Below are 19,074 nucleotides of genomic sequence, written 5' to 3'. Positions count from 1 at the left end.
CGTGTGTGTTTGTGTGGTATACATATTGAAACAGGAACGAATGAGCGAGCCGAAGCAAGCGAGTGAATGCGCGTGTGAGAGTGAGAGAGCAAGAGAGCGAGGAAAAAAGAAGCGAAATAAAATGTTGTGCTATGAGAAAAATAGGAGGAGGTGTCAACCATTACCTCCTCTTTTTGACGGTTTCAGCCGGTTTCAGCTCGGAACGGGTCTTGGGCCTTTGTGTAGCGACAGTTGTAATGCTGATTGTAGTGTAGTGTTGTTGTGTTGTTATGTATGTCGTGTGCGCGAGAACGAGTGCAGCAGCAGCAGCAGCAGCAGCAGTAGCAGCCAGCGAGCAGTGAGCAGCAGCAAAGAGTAGCGGCAGCCGTCGTTTCGTTCGGTTTCGTCGGGGTTTTGTGTAGTGACAATAATCAACCAGGTGACATTACAAGCTATTGGCAGTAAAGTTACGGCTACCGTTTCGCGGATTGGTGTTTTGACGCTTGCCAGAACCGTGTTCACCGAATGCTGTCATCGACTGGTAGTATCGACAACGACGTGTGTGACTTTGGATTGTGATTCTTATCAATAGCATGTGCTCCACCGTTTTACCGTTCGCGCCGTGATTTGTCCGAAAGCCTCTGTAATTAATTATGAAAGTGCAGTGATTTTACACAAATAAAGTGTGTGTGTGTGCCATAGCAGTGGGTTTCATTAGAACAAGAATCGATGGATGATGGATTATCGAATAAGTCGCACCAGTGCATTCGCGCGTTATGAATGATACACACGAAAAGTGGAAAAATGAATCAATATTTTGGATGATCTGAGTGAGCCGCGAGTGATTAACAATTCGCAGCAATAGTGCTTCTTTGTTGTGCTTCAATAGTGTCAATCGGAGACAGAAAAAAAACATACACACAAAATCACAAACAACAGGTCGCCCCAAAATACGTGAAATACATGTGAGTTAGTGGAGTCCAATCATAGCACTGTAGGTACGCATATCCCAGAGTGAATGATTGAGACAGTGTTAAGCAGTGAACGGCGGTCCAGCATTCCAGGCGGAGAGAAAACCATGTCACATTTTCCTTTCCGAGGATCGCCCACTACCCAGGTGAGTTCGTAGGCTAAGCGCGCGTATCAACAACTCGTGTCGTATCGTCGCGCTGTCTCGAAGGCCGCCAAATGTGGTGCTCTCTTCGCGGTGATAACAATCCTATCTAATTTGTTCAATTTAGAGGTGATCCATCACCTCCGATGGTGGTTTATCAACACACTTTGGCCTAAGGTGGCTAAGGTGCGGACAGTGAAAAATTGTTTTATGTAAGCCTGAGCGGGCAAAAAGAGCAGACAAATGGGGATGGTGGTGAGGAGACTCACAATACAGCGTGTAGTACTCGCATCGTAATAATCGCAATCGACCGATGTTCAGTGCTGTCACAGTGACGCAATTGAGAGCAAACCTGGTTTGAACTATGCTGTCTCTGATGGCTTGCGAGAAGCTTGCGATTCACCGCTTGCAAAACGTGATTGCGGCAGCTGTTTTGGAAACATAGTGTGCTATGAAGCAACAACCGACAGAACCTACTTTAAAAGCTGATATGCGAGCCAAAAAGAACCTACTTCGATCTCATAGAAGCGATCGAAGTAGGTTCTGTTAAAATTAATGAGTTACTTATAAGTGGAGCAAAAACAAATCATAAAACAGTCATTTTTGCGGGAAAAAAATGCTCGTTTTCGTCAGAATATTTGCAAATAGCTGCCAATCATCAAGATTCCGGGACAAGTCAACACTTCAAATATGCGATGGATTTTCTGATCCATGAAATCGCTTATTTTCGTCGCTTGGTAATCATAACATTTCTATATTTTGCTTCAATTTCAATTAAATGCCATCGTTTTGACGTGATCATTTGTTATCATTATCGGCAAACCAAATTACCAAATATTCTTCTAATGAGCCTAATAATTTTGTCTTCCAAATTAAAAGCTCAAAGTTAAAAGGTTCAAAAGAAACTGTTTCTCTATAGATTTCCCTTTGCTTGCATCGAATAATTGCGCGTTTTTACACACTTAAAGATCTTCTAAATGACAAAGAATTGGATACAAAAGCGATTTTATTTATACCTTTGGAAGCTGAAATGAGACTTGATATAGTTTGAATGAGATTACTCGTTATTCATTCATTTTCAGATGAAATTCTTGTCCTATGAATTTCTGATCCTGATACTGATCATATTTAGCAATTCTCGATAAGTCAAGGATTCTTTGGGTTTGAAAATTTCTTGGAAAGCCTAGGGGGCATTCCAGGAAATTGTTGATCTTGAATTGTGATTTTACCCGAAGTGATCTCAGGTATAGACGTTTCGAGAAAGTATCTGACAAGACGTTTCGAGAAAGATATTGGACATTGTCAAAAGTTTGTTTTTTTTACTAGTTTGACTGTAATATTTTAATCTGTTTTCATCGTTGACTGTTTAATTGGACCTGTCTACATCGCAGAATTGTGAAGTTCATTTGTGTTTTACTGTTTTGGCGACCCGAAGGATATAACTCGAAACCGTATCTCCGTCATTTCACCGTCTGTTTTGTTTGTTGGGAGATGGAGAGAAAACAATGCGGAGAATGCCAGCTGGAGATAAATGAAATCGAGCCACTGCGTTGTGGCTTTTGTGAGGTTTACTTCCACATCAGCACGCAATGTTGTGGTTTCAACCTCAGTCGTGCAAGCAAAGATCTGTTCTCCCAAGGAAAGGCAGTATTCGTATGTGCGACTTGCCGAGATAAATTGGGAGGTAGAAGTGTGAAAACCTATCTACACGACGAGATCAATGGCACTGCTTCGTCAACTGATGGGTTACCCGCTCAGGTCCAACAGTTAACCAAATTGGTGAAATCGATGAGTGATAAAGTGGACAAATGCATCTCTATCGACAACTCTGCCGGGCGTCCACCGACTCGACCAAGGATGGAAAATACCTGGCCCCGACTTGGTGTTAAACGTCGTCGCGGTAATGAAGGCGAACCGATTGGTACTTCTTCTGTCCGCGGAACCAACAAAATTGATCTCAGTGACTTGTCTCTGCCATGCCTGACACCATCTATCCCCGCTCCTAAGTTCTGGCTATACCTATCCGGATTGCACCCGTTAGTAACTGTTGACGATGTTCAAAAAATTACTTCTCGTTGTCTGAATTTGACCAGTCCTGCTGACGTGGTACGTCTTGTTCCTAAGGAGGCAGATACTACGAAGCTGACTTTCGTTTCATTCAAAATCGGATTGGATCTATCATTGAAAGGCCTCGCTCTCGACGCATCCACTTGGCCCGATGGATTACTATTCCGCGAATTCATCGGCTATCCAAAAAACCAGCGTGCATCCAACGGCAATGCTCAAGCAACTACTTAAGGTTCTGTCTTCTGGACGGTGGAAATCCTAGGGTTGACACCATTACCAATAATCATCTATCGCGACGACATTCTGTGAATGGTGAGAAGCCTAGGGTTTCCACCAGAGGTGGGTATCTGTACCATTCACCAACTGTTCCCGCGCCTGATGATTGCTTGTTGCAGAACTCAACCAGCGTAGCTAGTCGTTTATGGATTTACTACCAAAACGTTCGAGGACTGCGGACCAAGATCGACGATTTCTACTGCAACACCCTGGATTGTAATTTTGATGTCATCATTTTAACCGAGACGGGGCTCAACGACGCCATCAATTCGACGCAGCTTTTTGGTAGCAACTATACTGTGCACCGATGCGACCGAAGCTGTAAAAATAGCAACAAATCGAGTTTTGGAGGAGTTCTAATTGCCGTACACCATCGATTCGTCAGTAACAAGATAATTGTATCCAGCGGCGAAACTTTAGAGCAGGTGTGTGCATCTATTACGATTGGCTCCAAGCGACTACTGCTGTGTGCAATTTACATTCCGCCAGACAAGAGCAAAGACCTCAACGTACTAAATGGGCATATTGCGTCCATCCACGAACTAGGGAACATTGGCTCCGATGACGATCGCTTGCTAGTATGCGGTGACTATAATCAACCTGGAATTTCCTGGAGTTGTTTTGATGGTCTCATCCAACCCGTGAATTATGTTCCTTTATCAATGGCTAGCTCCCTATTGATTGATAGCATGGATTTCCTTAATCTGCTCCAAAGGAATCTTGAGTACAACCACTTAGGACGAATTCTCGACTTGTTTTTCTGTTCCTCTGATTTGCTTGTGGAAATCTCGAGATCGGTTTCACCACTTCTACCAGCTGACCTTCACCATCCGCCTCTTGTCATCTCCTCTCCACCTTTGGTCGATGATTGTGCACAGTCGCATAATATGAATGAGAATGTTGAGCTTGCGTTAGATTACAGGAAGATTGATTTCCTTGCTCTAGATGACTTCCTGACTGGCGTTAGTGATCTTCTTGATGGACTGAATGTTGATGAAATGGCTGAAACGTTGTGTTCCGTGCTAAATAATTGGATGAATTCGAATGTCCCAACTCGTCGACCTGCTGTTTCTCCTGCCTGGAGCACCTTGCTGTTACGAAAATTGAAACGGAAACGTAATGCCTCGCAACGCAGACTTCGACGTAACCGTTGCTTGGCAAATAAACGTATTTTCCACTTGGCGTGCAACGAGTACCGTAATCTAAACTCATCGCTCTACAAATCGTACGTATTGCGAGTCCAAACTAATCTCAGGCGAAACCCAAAGAGCTTTTGGAGCTATGTAAACTCTAAACGGAAGAACTCGACTATACCTCCCAGCATATTTTTAAATGATGTTGAATCATCGTTCGGCGAGCAGAAATGTGAACTTTTTGCCACTCATTTTTCTTCAGTGTTTACCTCGGAATCAGTTAATTCGGAGGACCTTATCTCAGCTGTTGCGGATGTTCCGGTGGATCTAGTCAACATTGATGCCTTTGAAATCACGCCCAATATGGTAAATAATGCAGTCAAGAGAATCAAATGTACCTTCGCACCTGGACCAGATGGCATTCCATCTGCTGTGTATTGCCGTACGAATGGAGTTCTCGTTGAGCCGCTGTGTAAAATATTTAACAAATCTCTCGTTGAGTCGAAATTTCCAACAATCTGGAAGCAGTCTTTTATGGTACCGGTTCACAAGAAAGGTGACAAACGAGATGTTAAAAACTATAGAGGGATAACTAATCTTTCATCTGCCTCGAAACTGTTTGAAATAGTTGTGAGCAGCATCATTCTCGAGAGCACCAAATGCTACATCTCCAGTGATCAACATGGCTTCATGCCTGGACGTTCGGTTACCACTAATTTGCTTAGTTTTACAACGATCTGTTTCGAGCAATTGGAAAATGGAGCCCAAGTAGATGTCATCTACACCGACCTCAAAGCAGCCTTCGATACCATCAACCATGATATCCTGTTGGGAAAACTTTCAAAACTTGGCGTGTCTGAAAGGTTAACGTCGTGGCTTCGCTCATATTTGACTGATAGGTGTTTGCGTGTAAAATTGGATTCTACTACTTCTTCGAGTTTTACAAATATGTCAGGTGTGCCGCAGGGTAGCAATCTTGGCCCCTTGCTGTTCAATTTGTACTTCAACGATGTATTGCTTGCACTTGGAGATGGATGTAAGCTAGCATATGCGGATGATCTGAAGTTGTATTTCATCGTGCGGACTGTTGAGGATTGTATGCGTTTTCAGTCGTTATTGAATATATTTACTGACTGGTGCCGTCGAAATAAGCTTACGGTCAGTATTCCCAAATGCTTGGCAATGTCATATTATCGCGTCGAGCAACCAATCACTTACGACTATACCATAAACGGAGAAATACTTCATAGAATCGATGAATTCAGTGATCTAGGTGTTCATATGGACCAGAAGCTAACATTCAACCTCCATCGCTCTGCTCTGATCACTAAGGCAAATCGTCAGCTTGGATTTGTGTCAAAAATCTCAAAAGATTTCTCTGATCCTCATTGCCTGAAAGCCCTCTATTGCTCTCTGGTACGCCCAATCCTGGAAAATGCTTCGACGGTTTGGTTTCCTCATCAGCTAACATGGAGTTTGAGGATCGAACGTGTTCAGCGCAAGTTCATCAGGATTGCGTTGCGAAATCTACCATGGCGCGATCCGCAAAATCTCCCACCATATTCTGATCGCTGCAATTTGCTGAGGTTGGAAACCTTAGAACGTCGACGAAAAAATCAGCAAGCGGTTTTTGTTGCAAAGCTTCTGAATGCTGAGGTCGATTGCCCAAGGCTACTCTCGTTGTTGGATATCCGAGTGCCACCGAGGGCATTACGAGCTAGAACGCTGCTTCAACCAAGATATCATCGAACGACCTTCGGGTATAATGAACCACTCACAGCTATGATCCGTATGTTTACGACTGTCGAAGATTTGTTTCAATTTGAAGAATCTTCTGCTAAATTCCTCGCACGAATTAGAAACATTAGAAATTTATAGTAGTATTAGGTCATTTCATGTAGACAACAGTCCGATGAATAAAAGTGAATAATAATAATAATGAAAACTTTCGGCTGAAGAGCACAGAGGATTTTCCCGGATAACATTTTTTTCAGTCTGTCGTTTGACGTTCATTTGACAGACAATTCATGTTTGCAACAGAACCGAAGTCCGTTTAATTTAGCATACTAATATAAATCATTCAGATGACAAGATTATTATGTATTTTTATAAACATTTCCCAGTTCCCTTTGGCGATGCACATCTTGCAGTTAAAAACGCGCCTTCAAATTAGGCATTTATAGAACGAAAGGAAGCTGCTCTTTATTCACTTTAAGTTCGCCTAAATATCGATATTTTCAATCAGCAGCTTATTCAATGGTAGCGAAATTGTTTCCAGAGTTGTGAAAATCCGCCGCAACAGAGAGTCTTTTTCCAACCAAGTGTTTCAAAGAATGATCCAGAAAAAATAACAGAACCATTATTTTCATCGAGAAAGACACGATGGACCAAAACCTGTCGTTTGCAAAAGCAGATCTCGAGTACAAATTTAACAACAATCAATAAACCTCATCAGAATGACAATCATTGGCAACATTGCCTTGTTTGGACATTCAGAAAAGGTTTTCAAAACAAAAGCTTTCGAAAGCTTTGAAATGTTGACTTTATGCCTGAGTAGCAGGTTCGTCATATCTACAGAATAATCTGTTTTTATTCAGATTTTTCATACTTTCTGAATCCAAGAATTTGTGATTACAGATTACAGATTTTTTTTGGATTTTTTTAAAAGAAAGTTCCAAAATTAGTTATAGCGTTGATGTTTATTATATTTTTAATCATCTCACCAATTTTATTCAGATAGCATTTGAATCGGTCTCAATGGGAGTCTCTTTGACATTTTTATGTAGTCTGGTGTACTGATCTCCCCTGTTCGATCTAAAGTGGAGTGGTGATGAAAAAAACTGTGCCATCCTTCATACGTTTTCAGGAACATATAGGGAGTAAAAAAAAAGATATCGGTAGCGTTACGAAAATTGTTCAATATTATGCGCTTTTTGCTTAGCTATTTCATGAGGCATGCATGATATTTTTGCAGCTATAGATTCTGAACACTCCCTAGCAATATATTGCAATAGAATTATAAAATTTCCAATAGTGATGCTAAAATCCGTTCAAAATAGAGAAAATTGGTCTAGTCTGTGTTGGGAAAACGCATTGCGATATTTAGTTTATCTTTGATCCCAAGGTGCCCAAAGTGAACGAATAAGATTAACTCAGCTGAGATTATGCTTCAACATACCTATAACCTATAAATACCTATAAATTTTATACAGATATCATTACAGTTTTTTTGAGATAAAAAACACAGATTAACTCAATTTACGAAGTATCAAGAGGCTCAAATCATTGAAAGTACTGATGATGACTGATGATTCTGAAGATGGCTCTAGCCGAAATTCGTTGTTGAACCTGAAGAGGTTCATCTGCGACCGAAAGATTTGGGTTATTTTGAACAGCATCTGAAGGAGCCACATGACATCTGCGTTGGTGTTGAAGTTGTAAAAACGAAAGCTACTAAACTGGGCGAGCGCAGAGATAAAATATGAATCTAAATGAAATCAAACTAAACTGAATAAAAATATACACGATTAATTTATTTGGAGTGAGGAAATTCTATCAGACCGTATCCTAATCATGATCCTCTTTAATGCATTAACAGTTTTATGTACTGTGATAAACAATGTACTATTTTGCTATCTTAAACAACAATAAGTTAGGCTACAATATTCTTCGAAAAAACGGAGATTGTAGCAGTAAGTGGATGGAGGTGGAAATAGAGTAACCACTTTAGCCCCACTTCCCACTACAGTTCCGGCTCTCGGATGATACCATCAACATCGTCAAATTCGTAATAACTATGCCAATCAATGATACCAAAGCTGATATTATGAAAAAAATTTTACACAGTTCCCAATACAGTTTTTTTGAGACCAAAAACACAGATTTTATTGTGGAAACACTGCTGAAAAGTACTATTTGCGACTAGCATCGATTTTCTTCTACCATTCTAATAAAACTACTGCAAAATCGCATCGCAACTCTGTCCAAGCTTACGCCTAATTTGCTCTTGGAAAATCGCAGTGTTTTAAGGAGTTAAAAAAATGAAAATGGTGAATTTGACGTAAGAAACGAAGGGCGTGAAAAACCTACGGAAAAGTTCGGTGGTGCAAGCACCTTTAGAAGATGACACTCAAACGCAACAAAAACAACTCGCTAATAATTTGAATGTGACTCAAGAAGTCACCTTTATGCGTTTGAAGGTCATGGGAATGGTCGAGAAGAACGAAAAATGGGTTCGAAAGACAGTAGGAAAACCGAGAAATCACATTAGAAGAAGCTGTCAGGTACGGAAGAAAATCATTTCTCCATCGGATTATGACTGACGATAAAAAGTGGATTTATTTCGAGAATCCCAGGCGTCAAAAAATGCGTAGATCCAGGGGAACCGTTAATATCGATTGCTCGGCCGAATCGCTCTGAGCGGAACACAATGTGCTTTGCGTTTGGTGGGATCAGAAAGGTTTGAACTATAACGAGCTACTCAAACCTGGCAATTTGAATGGAGCTTTGGGTGAAAAACAACCGCAGTACCAAAAAAAAGGCAACACAAAGTGATTTTTTGGCATGATAATGCTCCATCACACACTGCAAAACTGTTCAAGGGAACGATTGATTCATTTGGCTGGCGAGTTCCCTCACATGCGGCTTACTCATCGCCGATTTGCATCGATGGGACACGTACTTGCTGAGTAGCGCTTCGATTGTTACGAAAATATGGTGAAATTACATGATGTATAGTTTGCCTCTAAAGAGGAACAATTCTTCTGGCGTGGCATCCACAAATTACCAGAGAGATGAGAAAAATATGTATTTATCGATGGAAAAAAACTTTTCAGGGTCATACTTATGAAGTTAATTCGATATTTTAAGTACAGTGAAGTAAAATCGTGATTTTTGAAGATTTTGATTGAAGGTTCATCAGGAATTATTTAAAATTATATTGCAGCGAAATTAAGAAAGATAGAAATTGGGCGTCAAAGAACAAATTATACAGAGGTTAGAGTGCTTCAATTTGGTTGATAGAAACAATCAACTTTATTGTCCTTTTTTTGTGATAAAATTATTAATAACACCTTAAAAATCAATAACTTTTGAGCTTCTTACTTCCAAAATTATATTGAAATCTACAAATTTAAATGTTTTACAACTAAATCCTGTACTAAACATTCGCATCTTTCAAATGGTAGCGACAGAATCGTCCTTGGTAGCGTACTTTTTGAAGTAGAGCCAGATAAAGGGATACAGAGCGTGAAATAAAAAAAATCAATTACTTTGTGATTGTTGAAATTTTAACATTTGCGTAGAATAACCTTCTATAGCCTTCTGAAAGACTGTATCTAATCGAGTCCACTCTGTAGTTCGATCTACAGTTAAGACAACTCTAAATAATAGAATTTCAATGTCAAACACCCCATATTAAATCGCGCACTGGGTCTCTCTATGGTTGAAAGGCTATTATCGCCGCAATCTGTCAAAAAAGAGTGATACATGGTTCCGCACAAAAATAATCTACTTTACCACAAGCCAAGATCGCATTTCCTCCCGCGCATTTGTCCGCAATCTTCCCAAAATTATCAGCTTCCTTGGGGAGAACCTACACCCCCTGTCCCGCAGCCCTCCTCTCACCCACAAAAATCTGAAGTGTGAAGTATACATTTCTTTTTGGCCGCGTTTGGTCCCGGATTCCGGTCACGTACGAGAATGCCGAAAATTTCATCACCACTTGCATACACCGGAAAGCAGCCGTCGACTCCTGGCGCGAGGTTTGCCTTTTTGCAGTGTGAACCGAAAGAAAAATCAATTCTTCATTTCCTCCTGCCACTGGAGGCAGCCCAAAAGAAAAGAAAACTCCTGTGCGGGAAAGAAGTAAGTGGAGAATAGATTCTCAACCAGCCGCCCCTTAACAGATTTTTATTTCACCCCTGAGGCGACGCCTCACCACCGACGGAGCGGCTCAATTTTTAACGCCAGCCAGGCATGTATATTGTTCGAACTTGAAAAATCGATAATTTTCGCACCCATTCACCCACAAAGTGCGGTGGGGGAGGAATTCCCTCACCCCTTCGCTTTCAACATCCACTCTCGAAAGTGATCTTTTTTTTCAATGGAGATATTTCCCAGGACTGTATGAAAAAGTCAACTTTCGCTCACTCACAGTAGGCGGCGGTGGTGAATGTGCTTCCGCCCGCCGTTCGCAGTGTGAAATTTTCAAATGTTTTCAATTCTCCTGACATCATCATCTCTGCCGGCATTAAACTCTCGGCTGTATCCTTTTCTGCAATACACATACACACAGTCAGTCAGTCGGTTGGTCGGTCTGTTTGATTGGAGGACGTGTGCGTATGGGCGCCAAACCAAGCCAAGCCAAAGGAAGGGGTGGGGGGTTTCCGTTTTTGCAACGTAACGAACGAAAAACGTGCGTGAGTGCGTGTTTTACGCTTGCCCCCACACACATGGTGGCACAATAGCAGGCGTTGAAAGGAAACAAATTTGCGTACACTATAAAATTTATAAGAGACGCCTCGTATGCGTGTGTATGTTTGTTTGTGTATATATATAGCATTCGAAGTTCAAATGTTGTATTACAGCGTGTTCGGATCCAACTGCGAATTATCGATTGTACAGGCGAACAAGTCGGTTGATGGAGCATGTTAATCCACTTTGAATTGGCTCGCAAAAATCTGTAATGGAATTTTATGAATGTCGATAATTTCTGGATGAAAATATTTGTAATGCAAAATTGATTAAACATATTTTTTCTGTATAAATGCACTTTAAGTATGAAGTTTTATACACGAATCCTCATCATCGCTTCAAAAAAAAAAAAAAAACAACAGAGTTCGAGTAAATATTCTCGGAATCAACTACGCTTACAATTATCAACATAAATTGTAAATATAACTGAATTGAAAACCAGATCATGTTTAATTACCATCTGACAGTTCAGTAGTATTATTTATAAACAGAAATAAAATTGTATTACGTACCTTTATTCATATTCGAAAACAAATCTTGGAAAGAGTGTTTCTCCTTCCAACAACCGTTGTTTAGAGCGAGAGAATTTCTTTAAATTTATGTTTTTAAAACAAGTTGAATCAAAAAGAAAAAAATGTTTAATAAATAGTAAATTGCAAAAATAGATAGAAATGATTTTTACTGTGACACAGTACACAGTCAATTGAATAGTTGTTTTGTGGACACAACATTCAATCGTTTCGGGATCATTTTGTTCTGAAATACCCTTCGATAAAAGTGTATTTGGCCAAGAAATCTCAAACAAAGCGACAAAAAAACAAACAAGCGATAATGATATTCGTTCCCAAAAATTCTGTTGTTTTTTTTATTCTTTAGGTAGCTTTTAACATCGAAAATGCTGACGACCACAAAAACATAAAGTAGTAGTAGCCGCAATAAGGTACGCCACAAGAGATTCACACGTTTGACTAAACCTCAAATTTTATAATAAATAGTCTAAAAGCCGCATTCTAATAGGAGTACCGGTAAGTTTTTTTTCAAAAATTAATGCTTTATTCTGCAAAAAAAGTTACAAATTTAATACTCAAAGTATTGCCCATCGCCAGTCACAACTTTTTCCCATATTTCCGGCAATTCACGGATCCATTTGCGGAAATAACCGGCCGGTTTGTCGGCTAATTTTGACTTCATCAAAATTGGAGAAGTGCTGGTCAACTAGACCATGTTGCATCGATCGAAAAAGGTAGTAATCGGACGGAGCAATGTCTGGAGAAAACGCGAAAAAAGCGGGGAAAAGCGGGTGGGATAGGACCTCCCATTTCAGCGTTTCCAAGTATGTTTTGACCGGTTTCGCGAACTGCGACCGAGCATTGTCGTACTGCAAAATAACTTTACGGTGTATTTGCTCGTATTGTGGCCGTTTTTCCTTCAGTGCACGGCTCAAACGCATCAATTGTCGTCGGTAGAGGTCCCCCGCAATGGTTTCATTCTGGTTTAACAGCTCATATTACACCACACCAACTGGTCCCACCAAATAGACAGCATAACCTTCTAACCGTGAATATTCCGCGCGGCCGTCGATGTTTGATGCATGGCCGTGGTATCCATACGTTGCCTGATGTTTAGGATTGTCGTAATGTAACGATTCGATGCAAAAATTTGATTTTTTTTAGCCAGTAACGATTCGATGCAAAAAAAAACTCATTCTTTTATGCAGTTGGAGCAGTTGTTCACACGGGAAAAAGTGGCGTTCGACGTCTCGTGGCTTTTATTCATATGGAACTCAATGTCCTATCTTTCGGATCATTCCCATTGCTTTTAAATGATCGGATATGGTTTGCTGAGCTACTCCAAGCGTATCTGCAAGTTCTTGTTGCGTTTGTGACGGATCTTGACCGAGTAAAGCCTCCAATTCTTCATCCTCAAACTTTTTTGGCGGTTCTTCGTCTTCCAGATCAAAATTACACCTTTTAAACCGTGCAAACCACGTCTGACACGTTAGCTCAGTTAGAGCATGGTCACCATAAAATTTCACCAAAATGCCATGACTTTCCGCAGCTTTTTTCTTCATATTGAAGTAATGAAGTAACACTCCCCGCAAAAACACTCTCGTTGGTACGAAATTCGACATATTCTAAGTGGCAAAAAACCATATTGTTTACACAACGTTTACAACTTTTTGTCATATGCTGAAAAAGACGCGCAATGACAGTAGCTTCCCAACGAATGTCTGAAAATTTGATTTACTGGAATAATAACCAATCTGTTGCCATCTGTTGTATAACCGAAGAAACTTACCGGTACACATAATAAAATTGACCATGACTAAATGGTAGTTCGAATGAAAAATCCGTAATTTACTTGGGAAGAAAATCGATCATCGCTTTCCCAAGCATGGTATTTTTATATGTCGCGATTTGTATTTATTCAAACTGACCTTCTGAAAAAAATGCTTTTACACCGACAGAAATAATCACCAGAGATCGGTTCCCGCGCAATTGATTCGTTTGCGCCAAGCATTGAGAGATACTCGATCGCAATACGAAGAGTATGATCAGACTATTGTATGCAATGAATCTACATTTCTAACCATTTTATCAGGACTGTATGACCAAGTTAAATTATGTAAAGTAAAAAGTTAAAGTAATTCGTTTTAGGATGGTGAGAGAGTGCTGTCTTCGAAACCTTTCCTTGGTTCGAAATGAAAATCCGTAGTTCACATGGAATGTCAACAAATGATCGCATCCTCGAAAAAAGATATATCCAAACACTACACTCAAACAGAAAACATATCATCAACATATCAACATTAGGGTGGCAATGGATGTATGGAAAAAAATCATCATCGAATTTCAAAAACCGACCATGTACATTTTGTTTATTGACCCAACAAAATTATCTCTGCAAAGTTTCAGATCGATAGGACATGATTTAGGGGTGCCTCAAAGCGCTCGAAGTTTTGATTTTTAGGTCCTCGAAAATCTTCCAAGGAAAGTTAACGAAAGAGTGAAGGAAATTTGGGAAATCGAAATTTTATTTTCGATGCCAAATAACTTAAAAATGCATGAAACGTCGAGATTTGTGTAATATCAAAAAAAATTGCGATCTTTGGGACTTAGCCTGAGAGGCAATGAAGGAATGGCTAAAAAATAATTATCGAATTCAGAGAACCAATCACGAACATTTTGTTTATTGGCCCAAAAATGATCTGTGCAAAGTTTCAGCTCAATAGAACATGATTCATGGGTGCCTTAGAGCACTCAAAGTTTTGATTTTTTGGCCAAAAAAATTTTTTTTTGAGATAGCGCCAGATATCGACGTTTTATGCATTTTTAAATCATTTGGCATCGAGGATCTAAAAATCAAAACTTTGAGCGCTTTGAGGCACCCCTAAACGTGTCCTATTGAGCTGAAACTTTGCACAGATCATTTTTTTTAGACCAAGAAACAAAATGTACATGGTCGGGTTTTGAAATTTAACATGACCATTTTCGCTGCCACCCTAATCACCATATATACCACTTTCTCAGAAAAGATGCTTTTTCGTGCGCTGAAGGGTGAAATGAACAAATAAAAGCATCTTTTTTAAGAGTTTTAAAATATTTTTATGTATGGGAGCAGATCTCTCTTTCTCTCAAAATGAACGTCAGCTTGAAATTGTACTGAAAAAAAAGTCCAAACGATCCCAAGCAGGGATTTTTTGGTAGGCATGAGAATAGGTTGTAAACTATATAACATTCCACTAGGATATCGATTACTGTATATTTAATACCGATTAGGGGTCCTATGCAAAAACAAAATTCTTGTCTCTGAATATTGTTTTTGTATTTTTTTAAAGTTTGGCCTCAAAATACACATAAAACCTCAAATAATCATCCTAGTATTTTTTTACTAATAATTTCTAATGTACCCAGGCGAAGATCGTCCAATGCTGGTATCAGTGTTACCACACCTACAGATTTATCTGGAACGGTACAGATTTTTTCGTTATTTTTGGTACAGTTTCTTTACGGTACAGAGTACAGATTTTCGTAAAAAAATACAGATTTTTTCCATGCGTTAAATTTCTTATATTTGAACAAAGCAACATTGAGGTACATGACGACTTTTACGCCGCAGTATCGCCTGGTGCTGCTGATCATAAAAGCATTTGCAATGCAATGAATGATCAGTTTCATAAGGACGAAATTCCTCACAAGGATCGGTTGAAGGTCTCACTAATATCTGCAAGGAATCTTACGTTGTTTCAATGTCCAATGCTATTAAATATGAAGATCATTTGAAAAGCGACAAGAGTTTTAGGTTGGAATAGCAGCAGAAGAAATTATCAGAACAATGGGCAGCGAAAGGCAGATCAAATATCATTTCAAAGGATATTTGTCGTAGTTTTTTCGTGGAGTTGATCAAACAAATGACAAACAGATACGATTTTAATGATTCGACGTTCAAGTCTGCGGCAATGTTAAATCCCAAAAACTTTTTCAATTTTACCAGCTTTAACGTTGTGTTGGAAGTGTTTCCAGGATTCTACAATGGGAATGTACAAGATGGGGAGAATTAATTCCGTAGCCTGAAGATAAAATTACTCCGTAAGGAAATCACAATTTCAGAAAACGAGCATGTGCAGGATTGGTGGACAAAAATTGGATGCGTAAAAAGAACTGACGGTTCACCCGCATTTTCGGCGCTTCGATGCCTTGTTTGTAACGTTCTCACTATGCCTCACTCCTCGGCAACTGTCGAGCGATTCTTTTCTGAATATAATCAGAACAAAAATAAGCTTCGAAATCGGTTCAGCAACGATACGATGAACGCTATTTTGAGATCAAAAGAATTGACCAAACATCGTGGCGACAGCTCGAAAATTTTAATAAATGATGGTATGCAATCTAGATTCATAAAAAAACTATGTGTTAGCATCATAAAATACACGAATACGAATTGCAAATTAAAATTCATCATTAATAATAAAAAAAAAAGTTTTTCAAAATACATGCTTGGATTGTAAAATGACAATTAGGCTATTGTCTTCAATTCTGACAAAACACCAGCTGAAGGGATCGGAGGGCCATTTGAAGGGAAAATAAGGGATAACATTAAACATCAAAATTCCACACCAGATACTTCATTCAATATAAGAATGATTACTCATTTTGAAAAAATATTTATGAACAAGTGGTTAGAGCAGACGAATCAAACAAAAGAGTGCGCTCGGTGGATTTTTATGTGTATCGTTTGATGATTTGGATGCGGCCAGGACAACTTCATTCCACGATGTCGTGATTGTTCCTACAATTCATGCTCGAAATCAACAATCTACAGAAGAGGCGTAAAAAAAACATTCACTAACGAGATGCTGTCATGAGCAGCACCGACACAGCCTTTGCTGCCGCAACCAATTCGACAGAGACGACGTTGAGCTTTATGTTCCAGTTCTGTGAAGCGAAAATGGTAATGGATTTTCGGGTGGAATAAACAAACTCTCACAATAAAAATTATAAATGAAAACTAGCTATACCGTATCAATCATGTGCTCCATCTACCAGTGTAACAAATTCCGTGTAGGTGGGGAAAATTTTGAGCCGATGTGTCTTCTAGGTATTCAAATAATATCCAGTAATAATTTTCATTCTTGTTCTAACGGTTTTAAATTGCTTTTCGGTCTGCCAATTTGATAGAGAATGAATTGTTTCACAAATTTTTCTGCATCCAGACTGGGTTGCCACATTTGCACAGTACGATTGAATTTTAATCGCACGAATTTCAGAATGCAAAAGTCGATTTCGATCGAATTTCAAACCAAACGGTTTTGCGGAAAATGGGTAACAGTTCGATATTGTTTCCATTAACATGGTGGATGGCTCATGCGGTAATCTAAAATTTTTATCGCCTTGCAAAATTGTTTCCTAAAAAATTAACAATGATACGATCCCGAACGTTGGTGGATATCGGATATAGCAATGAAGAAATGCTGATAATGGCGAATATGATCAACATCAACAACGCAGACATCAACATTGAAAATCGTTGGGTAGAATAATATTCGCCACGACTGAGCAAAACATTTAATGCTCATATTAATGTTCAGTTCTGTCGTTCGGTGAAGAGCAGTTATTATGTTGCAAATCCGTGAATAAGGGAAGTAATGTGGCTATGTTTCCAATTCAGAATACTGGTGTGTATACTTAATCTTAAGCTACTTGTTTCGATCATTATAAGTAGAAAAAATACCAGAAGAATTTAAAAAATTATATTTGTCCACTGCTTGTATGGAAATCTCCTAAAGTGGCAAGGCCACACAACTTCCGGAGCTTGATTGAGATGTTTCAATGCATCTACCATACATTTCAGACCTGTCAACCAGCGATTACCACCTTTTTCTCGCATCGCAAAACTTCCTGAGTGATAAGACATTGAGATCAAGACAAGTCAAAAAATCTGTTGTTAGAGTTTTTCATCAATAAGAACAAAGACATCTATGAGAGAGGTATAAAGAAGCTACCTTTAGAATGGCAACCAATTTTTCTAACAAAATGGTGCATATTTGGCTCGATTCGGACAATCCGAAGCATAATGGATTGCTTTTTCCCCAACTTTATATATTTGCTAATTTGAAGCTTGATAAAATGATAAAAAACAAGTGTAACTCAGTGTACAACCTGACTTTTTTCTATTTAGGTTTGGAAATATTAAGCGATTCTACTGAACTTAACCCATAGCGCATAAAACAAGTCAAGTGTGTATGCTGTATCTGCTTACCTGGGGTGGGGGGGGATGTGGTGTGGGGGGGTTGGCAATTCGCGTTGCTCTCTATTTTAATTGAGCAATGTCGCGGCAATAAACATTTTTCCGTTTCTTGCTTTTGTGGCCAATGCTCGAGTGCAACACAGAGCACTGACGAGCCTTGTACGGAGCCATCTTTAAAAATTCCATACGCTGCGCGAGATGTTCGCGGTTAATAAGGCCACGGCGAGCAGAACGAGTCTGTGTGTGTGTGTAGGAATAATCGTTTTCAGGAGAAAATTTCAAATGCCAATAAAACTCAATTCGCTGTCATTCAAACTATGGCAACTGACACTCTCTACTCTGGGTCCTGCTTTAGCTACTCTAAAACACTCGACACACAGACTCATATTACGATAACTATATTTATGAGCCATGATCCATCGGCAAAGTGGATGAGAAAGGGAATGGGGGGACTGAGTTTAACCAAAATGCGGGGCATGGACGATGGTTTAGTTAAACGTTGTGTCTGTAAATGGTCCAGAAAATAGAGCCACATAGCGATAATGGTCGGCTCGGTGCTGTCCGAAAGAAAGCTCAACAGCGAGCTTCTGAAGCGTTACACGCATCTCTGCAGAGCAGCAGCAGTAGTAGTAGCAGCAACTGGTAATCGTTTGTTGATCCAACTGAACGAAAGATCAAGCACACACATAGGAGGAAACCAGCTAACCGCAAATTATTGTCAGAGAGGGGAGGTGATGGTAGGAGTGGAGAAAAACATAAAACAAACGGATCAATTCAATAAGTGGGCGAATTATGTTGTGGAATGATGGCTAGTGGCATGTATGTGTCATACCTCTTGGTATATGATCATTTTTGGATATAGAAGTAATCCTTATTGATTTTGTTCAATTACATCTCAGTTTTCATAACTACGGTTACAAAAAAAAATCTCCCCTGCTTCATCAAATTGCATTGAGTCGTTTTTAGCAGCAGAAAAAAACAGTACAACTTTATTATTCTTCAGCTCACTCGAATACGAATTTAGGTATTATGATGGCTGTTCTTCAATACACCGGCTTCAGAAAACATGTCAAGCTTTGCCTACTTGAGACGTTAAACATCTCTGTGAATATGGAAACCAGTATTCTTCATTCAGGCACACTCGCTACACAATTTATGTAAATTGTTGTTCGATGGTAGCACGGTTTGCCCGATGAAGAGCATATCGCTCCGCGGTGTGGTTTTCAGATTCAACACCACCGTAAAACGCACCGTATCTCATCGCGTAGACTAACATCAGAGGAA

General features: G+C 39.6%; 1 protein-coding gene across 1 annotated transcript in view; it reads left to right on the top strand.

Annotated features, from left to right (window-relative positions):
- The first annotated feature begins 226 nt into the window (after positions 1-226).
- Positions 227-19,074, top strand: part of LOC129768321 (homeobox protein caupolican) — a 102,550-nt gene continuing 83,702 nt past the window's right edge. Inside the window, exon 1 of the mRNA XM_055769882.1 lies at positions 227-1,096. Within this exon, the coding sequence (XP_055625857.1) occupies positions 998-1,096 (99 nt within the window). The 5' untranslated portion in view covers positions 227-997. The remainder of the gene's footprint in view (positions 1,097-19,074) is intronic.

The sequence above is a fragment of the Toxorhynchites rutilus genome, chromosome 2 (assembly GCF_029784135.1).
Source record: "Toxorhynchites rutilus septentrionalis strain SRP chromosome 2, ASM2978413v1, whole genome shotgun sequence".
Classification (NCBI taxonomy): domain Eukaryota; kingdom Metazoa; phylum Arthropoda; class Insecta; order Diptera; family Culicidae; genus Toxorhynchites; species Toxorhynchites rutilus.
Note: the sequence above shows the minus strand (reverse complement) of the source record. Positions and strands in the feature narration are given on the sequence as shown.